This window comes from Artemia franciscana, chromosome 1 (genome assembly GCF_032884065.1).
Source record: "Artemia franciscana chromosome 1, ASM3288406v1, whole genome shotgun sequence".
Lineage (NCBI taxonomy): Eukaryota > Metazoa > Arthropoda > Branchiopoda > Anostraca > Artemiidae > Artemia > Artemia franciscana.
Window position 1 is genome coordinate 52,052,375 of NC_088863.1, and position 19,241 is coordinate 52,071,615.

At 34.2% G+C, this 19,241-nt stretch overlaps 1 protein-coding gene and 1 non-coding gene across 7 annotated transcripts in view; both read right to left on the bottom strand.

Moving 5' to 3' along the window:
* Window positions 1–2,873: 2,873 nt before the first annotated feature.
* LOC136033815 (U2 spliceosomal RNA) lies at window positions 2,874–3,065 on the bottom strand. The gene has a single exon (XR_010619024.1). It is a non-coding gene; the product is annotated as a U2 spliceosomal RNA (small nuclear RNA).
* A 6,028-nt stretch (window positions 3,066–9,093) lies between these two features.
* The window catches only part of LOC136031171 (ero1-like protein), a 79,055-nt gene continuing 68,907 nt past the window's right edge, over window positions 9,094–19,241 (bottom strand). For 5 of the 6 annotated variants that reach the window (XM_065710546.1, XM_065710551.1, XM_065710539.1 and 2 more), the window contains exons 11-12: window positions 15,553–15,706; window positions 11,796–14,355 (exon numbers count right to left, since the gene is read on the bottom strand). In XM_065710546.1, the coding sequence (XP_065566618.1) occupies window positions 14,152–14,355; window positions 15,553–15,706 (358 nt within the window). In that variant the 3' untranslated portion in view covers window positions 11,796–14,151. Of the gene's footprint in view, window positions 11,148–11,795; window positions 14,356–15,552; window positions 15,707–19,241 lie in introns of those variants that run through there. The other variant, XM_065710558.1, reaches the window with a different exon arrangement.

The window sequence follows — 19,241 nt, forward strand, 5'->3', positions numbered from 1 at the left end:
ATGAACGGCCGTTTAGTAAACTTAAATTAATATTAATGTACCTGAGATCGAGTATGGTCCAGGATCGATTAAAGGATTTAGTGTTTATGAGCAAATAGCGTGAAGAATTAGAAGCAATCAATTGGGACGAAATAATCAATAATTTTGCTGAAGCTAAAGTGAGAAAAATCTATTTTAAATAAACGGGATTTTTTTTTCCTAAACGATTATTTTGTTAATATTCGATTTGCCAAATTTTGGGACAAAGGGGAATGCTAATCGAAATTTTGCCCTGGGCGCAAGAGAACTCGTGTCGGGCTAGGACAAACTGATTCACTACCATGATTGCTGACACCGCCACTGGATCCAACATGAATCGAAATGGTGCTTGATTCAACCTAAGAAGCAAAAATCATACTTTCACGGCTGCAGAGGATTGTGACAAAGACATAAAAATCTGTATGAAGCTTGGAAGTGCACTGACCACGGGGCTGTCACCAACATCAGTGTGCTTGCCAAGCTGGCACCAAATTGGGCCCAGATCTTTTCTCCATCAAATCACCCATCGAATTAAGGATAACTCAAAATCCCACCAAGCTCTGAATACCGTCACTCACCGCTACCTTAGGATCGACGGACTACAGCTGAACCAAAAGTTCGTCACCAGAGTCGACCCTTCTGATGGTCTTTACGTACAACCTGACAAATTGCGGAAACCCCTCGCAATTGACATTACAACAGAATTGTTACCATTTTTGAGAACATCAGGTCCTTTTTAAGATTTCTCGCAAATTTGTTTTCAAAATGAAATTTTACTATTAGAACTAATGGAAATAATAATTACCATTCCTAAGTCAACTACAAATGGTGGAAATTTACAGTTTTCACCATAATTTAGCTAGGATGTTAGTGAATACATCATTTGGTGCCTTTTTAATGCTCTTTCCTTGTTCTATAGTCACTTCTGCGTAAAATTACATCTTGAACCTTTAAAGGGCTAAGAGGGATCAAAACAGCCTATGACTAACGAAAACTTTAAAAATGTGCTCTTATGAGGAAAAATTGTCATTTATATTTATTCAGGACTTGCAATGATGTTTTTCATTAATCTTAATAGTATTAAATAAAAAAAACTAGTTTTTTAACTGAAAGTAAGGAGCGACATTAAAACTTAAAACGAACAGAAATTACTCCGTATATGAAATGGGTTGTCCCCTCCGCAGTCCCTCGCTCTTTACGCTAAAGTTTTTAATTGTTTTAAAAAGTAGAATTGTGGCAAAGAGTCAAACTTTAGCGTAAAGAGGGAGGGACTGCGGAGGGGACAACCCATTTCATATACGGAGTAATTTCTGTTCGTTTTAAGTTTAAATGTCGCTCCTTACTTTCAGTTAAAAAAACTAGTTTTTTTTATTTAATTTCTGAACGTTTTTGAATTAATGCATGTTTGATTTTGGCTCTCCGCACATAAATTATTGAAATGAAATTAGTCTATTAAATTTTTTTTTGGCTAAATGGCTTTCTCTTAGTTTTGATCAGAAGATTTTGAGAAATAAGGGGTGGGGAAGGAGGCCTAGCTGCCCTCCAATTTTTTGGTTACTTAAAAAGGCTACTAGAACTTTTAATTTTCAACGAACGTTTTTATTAGTAAAAAATATACGTAACTTAAGAATTAACTTACGTAACAAACTTTTATATTCTTATATTTTTATTATGTGTACGAGGGGGTTTGTACCCTCGTTAATACCTCGCTCTTTGCACTAAATCGTAAGTTTTGTCCCAATTCTTTAAGAATGACCCCTGAATCAAAAAGGCCGTAGAATAAATAGTTGAAATTACTAAAAATATTTTAGCATAAAGAGCGAGGTATTTATCTCCTCCTAAACACCTTGCTCTTTATGCTAAAGTATTTTTAGAACCCCTCATATGCGTAATAATCTCTGTTCGTTTTAAATTTCAATGCTATTCCTTACTTTCATTTAAAAAAACGTTTTCATGTTTATTATTTCATTGTTTTTTTTATAGTAATGCTAGAAAATCCTGCGCCCTTTTCATTGAATTTTTCTTACCCCATGACATATTCCTCAAAGGAAAGATGCTCCCACAAAGCCCTCTCCCATCAACCCCACCCCCAAACCAAAAAATCCCCCTGAAAACGTCTGTACACTTCCCAATAACCATTATTATATGTAAACATTGGTTGAAGTTTGTAACTTGCAGCCCCTCCCCCAGGGACTGTGGGAGAGTAAGTCATCCCCAAATACATAGTTATTATGATTTTCGACTATGCTGAGCAAAACGGCTATCTCAAAATTTTGATTCGTTGACTTTGGGAAAAAAATGAGCGTGGGAGGGGGCCTAGATGCCCTCCAATTTTTTTGGTCACTTAAAAAGGGCACTAGAACTTTTCATTTCCGTTAGAATGAGCCCTCTTGCGACATTCTAGGACTACTTGGTCGATACGATGACCCCTGGGGAGAAAAAAAAAAAAAAAACAAACAAATAAACACGCACCCGTGATTTGTCTTCTGGCAAAAAATGCAAAATTCCACATTTTTGTAGATAGGAGCTTGAAACTTCTACAGTAGGGTTCTCTGATACGCTGAATCTGATGGTGTCATTTTCGTTAAGATCCTACGACTTTTAGGGGGTGTTTCCCCCTATTTTCCTAAATAAGGCAAATTTTCTCAGGCTCGTAACTTTTGATGGGTAAGACTGAACTTGATGAAACTTATATATTTAAAATCAGCATTAAAATGAGATCTTTTGATGTAGCCATTTATATCAAAATTCAACTTTTTAGAGTTTTGATTACTATTGAGCCGGATCGCTCCTTACTACAGTTCGTTACCACGAACTGTTTGAAAATGTTTGGCTGCTACGAAAATTAATTGCAGAAATTCTAAAAAGATCCTGAAGATACTGCAATACCGGAGCAACGCGTGAAAGCTACAAAGCCAGCCCCGACATCCCTCCGATTTCCAAAAATCAGTTTAATGTTCTGGGCCCCATGTAGAGACCATATAAGATATTCAGCTCATAAGAACAAATACTACATTTTGATCTTAGCTGAAAAGCCAAGAAGCAATAATTACAAAAGGATTGTCAAAGAGTTTACAAAAATACGAGTAACAAAGTTTATTACAAATTTCATTTAGGTTGCAATGCTCAAATAACTTTTAATTACGGTTTGTCATTAAATTTTTCTAAGCATTACAAAACATGTCCCATCATCTCAAAGCTCATTTTAAAATTTAAATGGTAAACAGAAAATTTTCTAATCGAGACTTGGACAAAATCGTCATCTTTAAAACTAGATTCCCTATACTCTATAGTCCAGCTCAGAGGCTAAAGTGGAAAAAACCAAATCAGAGAAGCCAACAAACCAAAATGAGAGAAGATAAGCTTTAAATCAGAGATATACGATCTTGGCACTTTAGCTGATAATAATCGGAACTAGCATTGATCAATGACACCAATTCTCAGTAATTATTGTATGGTTGTATGTTTCTTTGGACAGAAAAAGTGTTTTTCAAAGTAGAGAGTATTTTGTTGCTAACAGTTTAGGCAAAAGACTGTGTAGAAGAATAAATGGCCTTAAAGTATAATTCGAGTGATTATAGTAGGTTTGGAGCATATATATTGTAAAAGCACTTTAAGCTTTGGACCCTAAAAAAGCAATTAAAAACAACACAAAGGTTCTTTAAGATGGACTCCAGCTACAAAGATTTAGTAGAAACAGAGTAGTACGGGGGAAGTTGCATTCCAAGACGATATTTTTTTTCCATTTTTTTCAAGTGAAGAAGATTAATACTTTATAGACTATCAATCTCCATGGACTTGTGCTAGTGTTTGTTCAGATTTCTTGAGCTTTGCTTTCTAAATCATTCACTTTCTAGTTCAAATATCGCGCATTTTAAAGCAATGATACAAGTACATTAGACAAGTAATCGTAATAAAAAAAAAACAGATTTCCAAGTAAATTTAGAAATGGCGCCATTTAGACCGATGGCATAGAGTCAGCTAGACAGGAATTGGGAGAAATTTGTCGCTGCCCTATCCGCCTTGACGATGGACAGTTATACAGCGAGTGAGAGCATGACAAGTGAAAATGTTCCTTCCAGTTATTTGGCCTTTTACCTAGGTTGAATTAAATGGCGATCCTAGAATTTTGATCGGATGTCTTTGGGGAACAATGGTTACAGGAGGGGCCTAGGTTCCCTCCAATCTTTTCGGTCATTTAGGAAAGGAACTAGAACTTTTGATCTCCGTTCGAATGAACTGTCTCACAATTTTCTATGGCCATTGATTTAACACGATCACTCCCGGGGCGAAAAAAAAACAACAAACATGTATCTTTCTTCTGCCAAAAAAGAAAATACAAAAATTTCCATATTTTCGTAGATAGGAGATTGAAACCTCGACGACAAAATTCTCTAATATGCTGAATCTGATGGTGTAATCTTCGTTAAAAAAAACACTGGAATTTTTGGAGGTGTTTCCTCCCTCTTTCGAAAATCAGCCCAAATTTTCTCAGGTTAAGCTTCTGATGGGTAACCATAAACAAAATGAACTTTATATACTTGGAATCAGCATATTTAAAACACAATGTTTTTGATACGTCTATTGTTACCAAAACTCTGTTTTTTAGAGTTTCAGGTACTATTAGTAAGCCGAGTTGCTTATTACTTAGTTTTTTACCACGACCTCTTTGATAAAACGCACTGATCTTACCATAAGGACCTTGTAGAAACTCTCCATGTCATTCGTAGTTTTCATCACACAACTCAGTACAATTTCGGTGTGATTTCAGAAGACTTAGTAAATATCTAGATAATATAACCCCCGGTTTGGCAATTGAAAGCCACTTACGTAGGTATCACTGAACTAAATCAAGAAAGAATCACAATTATCATCTTGGGGAAATTACCACAGAGTTTATCACACATTCTTTCAATATCTTGTTACTAAACAAAAGCTAAGACTGATATACTTTTGACGAAAGTATTAAAATTGTTGTCATTTTCGAACTGTTGGTTGAGGCCCAGTGATTGAACTTTATTTTACGATAGATAGTGAAAAGTAAAAGAAACATCTGGATAATGAAGAATTCCGAAACTTAAATGGAAAAGCGTTTATAGCAACTTTTTCCAAATCTTTAAGACTTCTAGTAAGATTGGCTATTGGAATCAAGTCTTTAGGCGCTTGTAGCATGCCTCGATATGGGATTTTTGCCTTATCACGCAATAGAAAAAAAAATTCAAGGTGGATATGAACTATCAACCTTTAAATGTACATCATATATATGATGAACTATCATATTTTTTTGTATCCGTGAATGATGTTTTGAGGGCTGTTCGCCAGTTAAAGGTTAACAAAGCTCCAGGTCTTAATGGTGTCAGTAGTGATCATCGGCGCAATGGTTCACCGCTTTTGATCCAGCATATGCAACTACTTTTTCAGATGTGTATAGATAGTGCCACCGTCCCCAAATCGTTTTGTACCGGAGTCAGTACAAACATCCTGAAGAAAGGAAAAAACGCAAATGAGTGTGGAGGCTACAGGCCGATTACTGTCTCAAGTACATTGAGCAAGGTGCTGGAAAAATTGGCCCTTCGCGAAGTTATATCGAAGTGTGTGATAGACTACAGGCAGTTTGGGTCTCGAAAGCATCTCAGCTGTGCTTTCGTCCATAGACTTCTAAAGCGCATTCATGCCAAAGCTGAATCACTTGAGTTATCCGTACATATATGTAGTGTTGACATTTCCACTGCATTTGATTCAGTAATCCAGTCTGCTGTGTTCCGCACCTTGCTAGATGCCGGTGTGAACGCCCATATAGTAGCTATGTTATCATTTTGGTACTCTAATAGCTATATAAGAGTGAAGCTTGGGCTTGAAACACTCAGTGAGCCAGTTAAACTAAAGAGAGGACTTCGACAAGGTTCCGTCTTAAGTCCGATATTATTTAACACGCTGACTTCTAAGGTTACAAAACAAATTTCTGACGGGCTAAGATTTGATACTTGTGATTTGAGTTTAATAAGCTATGCTGATGATTTACTTATGTTGAGTTTTTCATTGAGTATACTGTACGATAATTTGGATCAGCTTGTATCTGGTTATAGCGCTATTGGTCTACAAGCTAATGGCCAGAAAACTGAATTTCTGGTTTTCAGCTCTGCGAAACAAGAGGCACCAGCACCAACTGTATCCGTAGATGGTGCTATTATCGCACCGTCTTCTTCGCTCAAGTATGTAGGTCTTCGGTACGGCCGAGATAAGAAAACTACAAGAACTCTTTGCCTTGATACCCTTGTGTCTAACCTGCGAATGAGCTATGCTAAACTAGCCCTGCTGAAGTATTCTTACAATCGGCAAATTTTGGCGAGGATGTACAGAGCAGTGGCATTACCAAATGTCCTTTACCTTTCCCCGCTTTGGGAATGGTTCACAGAAACAGAGAGACTAAAAGTTAGGTCCGCATTTTGTAGATATTTGAAGTTTTTGATACGCATAACGCTATTCGAGAGAAACTCATTTCTTTTGAATAAGTATCAAATTCCAGATCCCCGTGAAGCTGTGGCAAAACAGGAAACTAATGCTAGAAAAGGTGCCCTTGAACACCTTTATTATTTCCTGCCGTTGCATGTCATAGATGAGCTATGAATGTGTATAGTGAATGTAATCTAATCGTTTAATTTTTAAGTATTGTTTTCGCCTTTTTCTTTTTTCTTTTTATTTTTTTCTTTATACTCCGCCATGTTGTTGTTCTGATGGTGGGCTAAAATAAACTATCTATCTATCTATCTATCTATTACATATCGCTGGAAAAAAAAAGACGAGACACAACCTTGAATATTCCATCACCTAAAAATAGTTCAGATCTCTCAAAATACTGGAACCTCTCTATACTCAAGAGTCAAATATTTTTTTAGGAATATTTTTTCAGGAATTGTAAAGAACAAATAAGATCTTGATACAAAACTGGGACTTCAAAGGCCACTGACTAGAGTTCTCGAAGGTTATAATCGTTTTTTCGTCTTTCTCGACGAATAGACACTTTTAAGGGGTTCTTTCCAGGCATTCTAGTAATTATGTTCTCATTTTCAATTTGAGGCTGTTCCCCTAAAAGGATTCTAGTTGAAACAGAGAAAGTGGCTGTTGCTTGTTTAATGTTGAACTTTATTTGAAAAGTCCTCATACTGATCAGATCACCAGAGCGTCAATCCTCATAAGACTTTGGTGATTAATCAGCAGATCTGAACTGAAACAAATCTGAGTTATATGATAATCGAGTAGAAGGTGGTTGAATTTAAAGGAGTTAAGGCAAATGGTAGTTGGTTTCAGGGTGTTTCAGTTGTTAGGTAGTTGAACTAAAGGTAGATGAATTGAGGCTGGTTGAGCTGCGTGTTCACCGGAAAAATTGTTGGTAGCAACTTAAATCTTCAAAGCAAAGCAGTAGTTAATGGAGGACACAATTTCTCAGAACATGCCATAATTAAGATAGAACCTACACCATATCATTACTAGTTGGTTCATTCAGGCCCAACGAGTGAGAACGAAGGAAAGACTCAAGATCCGAGCCTCAAAGGGGCCCCGTTTTGTGCAAAACTTACATCAAAAGCATTACTGTTTAAACAAAGCTTCGTCCCCAAATATCATCTTGCATAAAGAATAGGATTAAACGCTTCTTTCATTGATATACTGATTTTTCCATAGCTGGAACCTAGGGCCCATTTTCAAGAGGACGGCAGTTGAACTCTGTTCATGTCTCAAGGCAGAGTTGAACTAGAGCACTTCGTCTGTTATATAGTGGGTAAAATGTGACTTTTCTCAAATTTTACGATGAAGGGATGCATTTAGAGTAGGGCCTACAGTACAAGTCTGAAAACAGTTATGCATAACGAGAGAATAAAAGGAAAAGCGAAAAGATTCACATTCTAAAACTCAGAAACGATAAATACATAACGAGTACTTCGTCAGTGTAACAAACAAAGAGTGCTTTTTAAACTGACTGTAAGAGGCAACATTAAACCTTAAACAAACAAAATTGTTACATATATGAGGCGGGTTGCCCCTTCTTCAACACGGAGCGAGGTGTTGCAGAGATGTAACCTTCCTTACATATAATAATTTCGGTTCGTTTTAGGTTTTGACGTTGCTCCTTACTTTCAGTTGAAAAACTTCTTTTTTATTTAATTTCTAATTGTTTCTTAAATTATGACAGGAAATCAGAAAATTTTCCTTTTGGTATAATTATTAATATCAAAATTCCGTTTTATTTTTTTAGTTTTGATTCCTATTAAGCCTCGTCGTTCCATCTGGAACGCCTTCCATCTAATCTGGGTTGAAATCCCACATTAGGGATTTCGACTAAAAACTCCTTATTTGTTTCCCAGACTATTTTCCGAGGATTTCGAAATCCTCACAGATTCCCTTTGTCATTACTTTTTACTTTTAAGCTTAACATGGATACAAGCACAATTCTTGAAGTATTTTCAAATGGCGTCTCTTTTACATTTCCGAATTTATTTATAACCTTCTTTCGTAATTTTATGTTACTATCAGCTGTAGCTGGCCCTTTGCAACAGACGAAAACGATAAGAGTTACGCAGCCATGTTAACTCTGACCAAAACTTTGCATAAACAGACTTCACAGCATTTTACTTAAACTTATGATAAACGCTTTTCTGAGCTTGCTTCATAAGAAAGATACAAAATCTAATAAAATGAGTTATTTAGTCTCCAGTAATGTAAAAGTTTTAATTTTAATTGAACGCGTTCAAGTTCAGCACCATCATATAAATTAAGTCAGGCTTTTGTCAAATGTGATCACTGGATGCAACTTTTATCTACGTGACCTAATTTGAGTTTTACCCCTAAACTGAAAAAGATTAAGTTTTTCCTAAAAAAAAAAAAACCAAATTGCTTAGAGATTGTTCCCCTAAAGTATATAATTTTACATTAAAAGTTTAAGATGATGATAATTACATAAGAGGGCAAGAGGGGTCGGTCCAAAGTGGTATAGTACAAGTGGCGGTAATCACGTCTGGGATTAATCGGAAAAACCGATACCATACTATTCCGTTAAGAATACAAGTTCAATGCAGAACATTAAAAAAAACAACAAGATTTATTGCAACACACAAAACACCCGTCAAATAAATGGAATACATTATAACAAAGAGTTTTAAAATTTCATAAGACGCTAGTTTTAGAAAAATATGCAGCAGTAATTATGCGTAAACTAATTAAGCGAATAAACCTAAATTTTCTCAAGTGTCACGACGATATAGATATATTCTATCCTTCCTGCATTAACAAAATTTTGATGCAGTAAACGAGTAAGCTCACCTGATTAGAGACGTCTTTTGAGGAGGGCCCAAAAGATAAATTCCCCCCTTTTACTTTAAAGTACTATTAAATATTCACTAGAAGAGAAAAATATTGAGGTAAATCTAGGTTCCTTTTTCAGTATCCCTTCTCCAAGAAAACTCCTTTGTGTAACCACTATCAGCCACTAGCATATTATCCATCAATGAAAGCACTTTTTCCCACTGTGCTTAAAAATATGCATACAACTAGTGAAACATAACAACATACGGGATAGCAGTTGAAGTTTTACATATTCAATCTAATTTCAAAATTTCATTTTCTAAATAAAAATTGGCAAATTTTTTTACTATTACAAGGACACACTCAGATTTGGAGAATTAGACTTGAGAAGGACATTTTTTAAAACAAAAAGAAACAAATAATAGTAAAAATTCGAGTGAGGTGCTTACATACGTTTTATTACGGGAATAACTTCATAGAACTTTTTATATTAATCTATGCACACTATAGCGAAACAAAGTTAAAATTAGGTAAAACTAGGCAAATTTAAGATTCGAGCTGTCCCGGTGTAAACTTTATTACCAAGATTGATTACTAACAAAATGAGTTAATTAAAAACCTCGTTTTTTGGTATGGTTGATCTGCTCTTCATCGTTTCATAAGCTTTAAAACTGATTCGGAATTCCAGAGTTAACAACACAGAAACGATGAAAGTTACAATTGAGCCAACTTCGACCAAGTCTCTTATTTCGGACAGTTTCTAAGGGTAACTAGCTAATTTCAATAATATATGTTAGGCGGCTAACCGATACTGAAAGGCGTATGTGATAATAATGAAAACAACGTTTGACAAACGACACGCGGATTATTTGAAGATATTACTAGAAGAAAGTCGAGTTTACAAATCCTGAATAACTTTGGGTTTATTAATGACAACTTATTTTTGTAATTTAAATCCATTGTATCAATTTAAATCCATTGTAAATCAATTTGTAATTTAAATTCCAGATCCCCGTGAAGCTGTGGCAGAACAGGAAACTAATGCTAGAAAAGGTGCCCTTGAGCACCTTTATTATTTCCTGCCGTTGCATGTCATAGATGAGCTATGAATGTGTATAGTGAATGTAATCTAATCGTTTAATTTTTAAGTATTGTTTTCGCCTGTTTCTTTTTCTTTTTATTTTTTTCTTTATACTCCGCCATGTTGTTGTTCTGATGGTGGGCTAAAATAAACTATTTATCTATCTATCTATCTATTACATATAGGTGGAAAAAAAGACGAGACACAACCTTGAATATTCCATCACCTAAAAATAGTTCAGATCTCTCAAAATACTGGAACCTCTCTATACTCAAGAGTCAAATATTTTTTTAAGAATATTTTTTCAGGAATTGTAAAGAACAATTAAGATCTTGATACAAAACTGGGACTTCAAAGGCCACTGACTAGAGTTCTCGAAGGTTATAATCGTTTTTTCGTCTTTCTCGACGAATAGACACTTTTAAGGGGCTCTTTCCAGGCATTCTAGTAATTATGTTCTCATTTTCAATTTGAGGCTGTTCCCCTAAAAGGATTCTAGTTGAAACAGAGAAAGTGGCTGTTGCTTGTTTAATGTTGAACTTTAATTGAAAAGTCCTCCTACTGATCGGATCACCAGAGCGTCAATCCTCATAAGACTTTGGTGATTGATCAACAGATCGGAACTGAAACAAATCTGAGTTATATGATACATACCGTGAAGTTAAATCAATGTTTTGCGTTCAGGAGGAGTAGTTATTCCTACCACCCTTCCTTTCAATCCTTGCTTGAAATAGGGATATTCTTAGAGAACCTAAAAAAACGGAAGCAATAATAATATAATAATGATGGAAAGAAAGCGTTGCCCAAATTTTAACAAGGAATCTTTTTTTCTTTAGATTAACCACAAATTCTACCAATTCTTTCACGGTAACATTAATCGCACTTAGACTGTTTTTCTTTTTTAGTATAGAAACAGTAATGAATAAAACTTTGATTGACAAGGGATGGATCCACATAAAAATCAATAAAAAGACCCATCACCCAAATATATATATATATATATATTTATATATATTATATATATATATATATATATATATATATATATATATATATATATATATATATATATATATATATATATATATATATATATATATATATATATATATATTTAAATATATATATATATATATATATTTAAATATATATATATATATATATATATATATATATATATATATATATATATATATATATATATATATATATATATATATATATATATATATATATTTTAATATATATATATATATATATATATATATATATATATATATATATATATATATATATATTTAAATATATATATATATATATATATATATATATATATATATATATATATATATATATATATATATATATATATATATATATATATATATACATATATGACATTTTGATCTTTCCACAATTTAAATATAAACACAAAATACAGAAGAAAAAAATAAACAAAAAAGACAAAGAAAAAAGAAGGACTTTCTGAAATGTTGAACCAAATTTTTACTCAATTAGACGACTCAGCTGCATTTGTTATAGAACTCTTTTGAAATAAATAACTTAGAAAGCATTACAAAATACGACGTTTTTGAATACTTTTAGTAGGATAATTTTGAGAATAACATAGCTCTTCATATTGATTCAAATTGGCTACTGAAACAGACATGACCTTCAAGAAGAAAAATAAAATGAAAAAAATATTCTAAAATTAAATATAAAAAGACTGAGAATTACATAAAAAATTGAAACAATGAAGATTACGTGAAAAACGAGGGTTTCTACGCGAAAAGTAAAGTCAATTCAATGTCAGTCAGGTCTCATGAAAACATTTTTTTTTTGTTTTAATATCCACAATGTCACCAGCAAACCACTAGTTATACATGAAATATGCCATACAAAAAAAACTAGGAGGACAGAGATTTTACTGAGAACCGGGGGACACACCCACTTAGTGGCGTCCTATCCAGCTAAGTTTCTAATTGGGACGTTTTTACAAGCAGATTATTCGTCTATGAGTAATCTGAGATTGAACTTAAGCTTTTAGGATGCTTTTCAAAAGACACCAGCAACTAATTATTTGCTGAAGACTTACATTATAAATTGTAACCAAAGTATAAATGACATGGGTGGAACTTTCAGGGATGGAGCAGAAATCTTAAAAAATTTCAAAAAAGCGTATTTTTATTATTAATTTTTTTTTACATTTCCAGGTGATCAGATCCTTCCCCTCCTCCAGGAAGTACCACAGAGGGTACCGCCTCTGTTGCTTTTATGTTTCACTAGAGCCCAAGACAGTTATCTAGAACACTATGATTCAAGCAGCTTCCACTTTTTGAAGTCTAGGGGATAAGGTAAATACAATAAAATTTTTCAAATTTGTTAGTTTTAGTTTGGACCATTACATATGTTTATTTTCCGTTTCTTTAACAACACGTTTTACAATGAGGTTTTCAGCTCTAAAGTAATTCAGAGATTATTTTTCAAAAATAAGAATTTTAAATAAATATAATTACTATTTATTCTACTCGCTACCTGACTACCTCCCCATTAAGCAAAAATATACAAAGTCACATTTATCGATTTCACGAAGAAATCCAAATGGCAAATTATTTAATAAGAACGTTAACATAAAAAGGAAAAAGGGATAAGATTGAACGGAGGATCAACCCCCCACGAATATTACTCCATATTTGGGAACATTAACATTTGCATCATAGGTAATCGGAACAAAATAATACCAATAATTTCCACATATTTACCATGACTGATAATGCTCATTTGGTGAAAACCACTTTATTGATTATGATAATGTACATTTATTTTAGGAACAACTCTGTTGGCGAGAAAAGTGACTTGGATCATTTTTGCTAAGGGAGACGGAACACAAACCATTCTAACAAATAAGATTGTCTACTATTATTTGCTAAATCTGCAGTAGCTTCCATTGGACCGCGTTAATTCAAAAGACACCGTTTTAAAAGACATGAATTACACGCAGTTTTTATTATTTTGCCTGAATATAGGACTGACGAGTGTACAGTTTGACAGCAATTAAGTAGTCATTGACCGTCTCATATATTCTTTTTTTACTTATTTGACGAGAACGCAAATTGAGCAACTTGAGCTTGCATGTAGTTGTTTTGAAATAAAGCATTCCAAACTCGTGATTTACAACCAGGGTTTCGGGCAAAGAACCTTTTAAGTTACCACAAATACGGCACAAACCTAAAAGTACTGAAAGCGTCATTTTCTAGTTATTTCACACATATCTCAAGCGAATCTTCACTAAGCCCTCGTTCACGCGTGTGTTTAACAAGACGTCAATTTTTTATTCTTCCGTAAATTCAGAGAGTTTGGTGTTTTATGGCAAACAATAGAGGCAACCTGATTTTCTATAGTTCTTTTCACCTTTGGTATCAAAACAGAAGTTTGATAGTTGATTTTAATCTGCATTGTTGTGCTGGACTCGAGTGATACCAGTTAGCAAGGAGAAATACAAAACTTTTTTCAGACAACAAAAATAGAATTCGAACTTTTCTCTAACACAAAACTGGCAAAACCAATGACCTTATTAGATAGAATGACCCGTGCTACAAGTCACTAAGCCCTGTTTTTATTGTTCGTTTACAGAGTAACAGCAACCAGTGAAAGCACGATTTCTCCTTGTTTCTAAATACAAATTGTCCCTGGTAATACGCAATGAAAATAGGGCTTAAGCATTTGAAATATGCCAGGTAAAAACATTTAAAGAACTAAGAAACAGCCAACTTTCTAAACATTTCTAACGCTTGTATACTATCCGAGAGGCGACCAAGTGCATTAAATAGGGCTACGACCTCGTTTCTGGTTAACTTGAAGTGAGTTCGTCTCATGCTTCGCAAATCAAAAACAGTAGGATCAGGACTGTCGAAATCCCCGGAAAACAATATTTTCAATGCTGTTCCCAATCCCTGGGTCTGGAAAAAAAGAGAGAAATATAGAAGGAAAGGAATTCATTACTTTTTTGGTATTGAAAAATATTTTCAAAAACAAAATTTTCAAATGAAAGTAAAGAGCAATGCTAAAACATGAAATGAGCAAAAATAAAGCTATAGAATTAGTCAAATTTAAAACAAACCTGAACTACTATATCGAGCACAAACAACAAGTAAATAAAACCTAAAGCGAGCAAAAATGAAATAAAAAGTCGTTCAACTTAAAAACAACATATATTACAACGAATGGATAAATGAAACCTAAAATGAGCAAAACTGAAATAAATAATCTCGTTAAACTGAAAAATAACAGATATTACTATGGATAAATAAATGAAACCTAAAATGAACATATATAAAAATGGAAAATAAAATCGAGCTTTAACAAAATTCAACATAACGAATAGCAGACAAACATCCCCTTACACCCCACTTATAACACCCACTGCATTCCTCTGGGCGTCATTCTGGAGCATTTTCAACATTTTTCTTCAATTGGCATTCCCTTAGTCCAGGGAAATCCATAGGCCTTTATTTTTGCTTCTCTTTTTAAATATATACAAGTCGCTTGTTCTGTTCTTTTGAAAAAGTTCCTCCTTCCCCCTGAGAAGAAATCGGCCAAATGTGTAAGGTACAGAACCATGTAATACAAATTATGGACTATCAAAGAATTTTACTAAAAAGAGACAAGACATAGTCTACAACAGCAGTTCTTTAAACCAACCTCAAGTTACAAACATTGCCGTCTCATTATTCAGTAAAGATCAAGATCCAATTGAGATATGACCTCATTTTGTTGTTTCATTTTATAATAAAACAACATTTTTGACATGTGAACGCTCTGAACATGTTAAGGGCATACTCTTTTGTTTATCCAAATTACTCAAGCCGGTTGAAATACAAAATACAAGAGTATGTTCTTAATTTTATCGTATTAAAACCATGAACAAATAAAAAGAACAAAATAGAGAAAAAAGTACAAACCAAACAGCGAAGTGTAAATTCAAGCAAGCTTTTATATTTATTTGATGAGGTAAAAAATGAATGAAAGAACAAATATTTTGTAACTTGTTGTTCTCCATGAAAACTGCAAATCAGACCGCTAACGAAAAAAAAAGCAATAAAGGTTGTCCTTTTTTTCTTCCCCTAATCCCGATAAAATCAGATAAAAGGTTTTACCTGAAGTTTTCCCCACAGGCGACATTTTTGGCACCCAACACAATCCATGATTCTGCTGACGTTGAGGAAGTGGAGTCGAAATTCATCTTTCAGTTTCACAGCTTGCTGACCACCAGAGAACATAGTTGATTCATTGAAATGATACTCAAAATCCCTGGAAGGATGAAACAACAGTAGTGGCTGCATGTAAATGAACCCCCTCCCCCTAGTCAGAGTAGCAATCCAAACATAGTCATAATACACTGATTTAGATTTTCAGGCCGCAAGAATTTGCCTCATCGCTTCCCCTTTTATGTCTGCAGTATTTGCGAAAATCTTTTCCGTAAAATAGGTTTTATATAAAGGCATACTTCTACAGAAGGAGGCAAGGCAAGATGGATCCCCTGAAAATCTAAACTTGACAAAAGGTCCTCAACCCTTTTACACTATTACCAGAAATAAATTTTTAGGGATTTCGTACCAGGTTCTCTCACCCTTCAGAATAATCTAGAAATGGGAGCATAATCCATAAACTCTAGAGATTTTGATTAAATGCAAATAGATTGAGCACCAAACATGGTTACTGAGGGTATGGCACCTTTTATTACTGAGCAAACATTTGAGCGTTGAATTAACAATTATTTTCATATGCATACCAGCATACACTGGGTAGGGGGAAGGGGGTACCGCTCCAAATGAACATTCTTCAAGTGAACCATATTAGTTATAAATTCGAAAATGCCAAAAAATCATCTTTCTTAGTATTTCAATTTACCACTTCGGATTTTTGGTGCCCTTCTTAGGGACAGTCATTTCCAGCCGATATAGTCAAAAACATATACAAAAGATTTTCTTTTATTATAGCGCCCTTTTAATCAGCAGTAAAATCAAACCTCACTAAATCATCCCTTTCCCTTGGGCAGCAGTTTGTTAGACTACAAGTAATAATTTTGCTATTCTTTAAGTTGTTGCAACGCCTTATGAGAATCTGCCAGTTTCTAAGGGTTCCTACTCAGCTGTCGCAGGCGTTTCGCTCAGTAAATTTTTGTATATTCTGTAATTCATTTGTTATAAGGAAAAACACAGACAGAAAAAAAAATGTTAACTTAAAAGATAATTCTTAAGTTACATTAACAGAAAAAGGAATAGAATCGAGGGTCGACTAAGGCTATCGTCGCATTGTTTATTTTTATTCCATTTTTACTTTTATTTGCGGGGAGGGGGAGGGGTTGGGAAGGAATAGAGGTAGCCATTTTTTAATATCATTTTTTTCTAGTTTTGTTGTTTCTGATTTCTCTTCAATCAGTTTTTCTTCAATTTTCGCGTTTTGTTTTGCCAGAACCATTAGAGTTACTCGTGTCACAACACGATCTTAACGATATTACTGGATCTGTGTAATTTGTCATCTATCAAGTAATGCTACATGTTCGTAAGAAAGGAATTCTAGCTGCCAAAAGTAGAAAAGACTCTACCCTGAAGCAGGGGACAGATTGCCTTCAGTAATGACAGATTGCTCAGCATTGAATGATCCAAACCTTGATCGAGGATTGTCAGTCCTCAGTACCCAAAAAAGGCCTCCCTGTGAAACATTGACGCATTGAGAAGCCACTTAAAAAAATTCAAAATATTGGCTAAAATCCTGAGAATACCTTCCAGCCCCACGACTTGTTTGAAGCAATCTGCACGACATATACCCTTAATCCATCCATCCCAAAGGACATGGATATTCGAGGCAGTGTACTTTTACCAATGATTAATATGTAGTATGCCCAAAAACCTCTCTGCGTAGTTTCAACCCAATGAGAGCTCGGTCGCTGAAGCTGTCATTTCGAAATTTCACACGAAATTTCGAAATGAAGCTTTCCATATATGCAACGCTCATAGGTATTGGGTACAATTATTATTATTTTTAGTTGATACAGCAAACAAGTCACTTCATCTCAACACTTCTCAAGCAAACCGTAACCAAACGCAGAAGCACAGAAGAGCTTGTTCAAACCCAATTAAACCCAGTATCTTTGCTTATTGACCTCAATCCTGCCAAGTCACGGACTGACCAAATTGGATCGTCGATGACTTCTGATCAAAAAGTCATAGGAGTAAACCTCATCATATGAGGGGAGATCCTGTTTACTTAAGTGAGAGAAGAAGATCTAGAAAAAAATTGACGATCCTCCACAATTTTGGAATGACTGCTTTTAAACTAAAACCAAAATAAAGTGAAATTGCATGGATGCATCTCTCAGTACCGGTAACTTCAATTAGCCAGTTAAGGTCCTATAAATGAAATGAGTTTTCGCGAATGACTGCAGTCACTTGATTCGAATTCTTTTAAGTGATAAATTTTGAAAAACATTTGCTTTATCAGTCAGTTATTTTCAATTAGACACAAAGTAAAAATTTTACCTTACTCTTTTCTAACAAAACAATAGAAAATGAACAAACAAAAATAGTGCCGGAATAGTAGTGAAGGTGTACCATCCCCTTTTATATGGGACAATTTGGGTTCGCTCTGAGTTTTACCGTTCGTTTCTCCTCTGTTAAGAGCTTCTACATAAAATTAACGATGTAAATCCAATGCTGTGTTAAAGATAAATATTCCCCAGTTTCAACAAGGTGTGCCCAATGGCGCAGTTACAATTTTTCTAATTACAATACTTTCTGAGGCTCACTCTAGTATCTACAAGGGTAAAGTCAGATTTCCTGGTGCGTACGTACTATAATTACAAAACTAGGTATTTACGTCCAGCAAAAAAGGGACAGCAAGTACAGGAAGAAATCTAACTTAGGAAAACCTATTAATGAAACTCTAAATAAAAAAAAGAAACCAGTGTTTTCAAAAAAAGTTTCACCAAAATTTGAAAAATAATCCGTATTTTGGGTTTTACCAAAAGACAGTCGAACTGCTTATTATTTTCATTAAAATAAAAACATTAATTTTATTCTTGATAAGGAGTCAATAGAATTCGAGTCGTCTGAGATCCTTCAAGGCTGCAGTTAAGAGATTTTTCCTTGCAAAAGAATAATATGTTTGTATGTATATGTATGTAGTTTATATGTTTGTATGTAGTACAATGTAGAGTAGAGCAGACTGCCACCTGCTGCCAACAAACCTTAGGGGCTTTCTTAACAGGTACTGCAGAGTGTTTTGTATACATTTTAGAATAAAATTTATCTCATCTTATCTAATATTCCAATTTTTATCAAACTAGAATGTCCTTACTTCTAGCTGGTTAGTCGTCAAAGAAATAACAAGATTGAATCTACGTCTTGGATTATTCCTCCAGGAACTCGTAAAAACCTTCCTAAATGTGTTGCATTACATTCAAGAGAAATCAGGAAACTTCCCTTTTCTAGCGAACTTTGTTGGTTACGCTGAAACGTCGGTATCAGTTCCGTGACTTACGCTCATTTCCCAGCGCTTAGATCAATAAATGGAGGAAAAAATTAGGTTTAATTCCACTAATAAATACATGGCCAAGCTCTACTTGGTTGCCCCTAGTGAGTTTCAAAACATGGCGCATGCTCAGGAAAACTTCCCTTTTTTCCCATTTCTAACTTAAGAATGACCTAATAAAGATTTGCTATCAAGAAAGACTTGTAGGATAAATATAATAAATATATAGTTTCACCCTGTGTTCAAAATAATTTGTATTTGGTCAGAATGTTCGGGGTATCCTTATTTTATTTCTGGTAAAACTATTGTAACT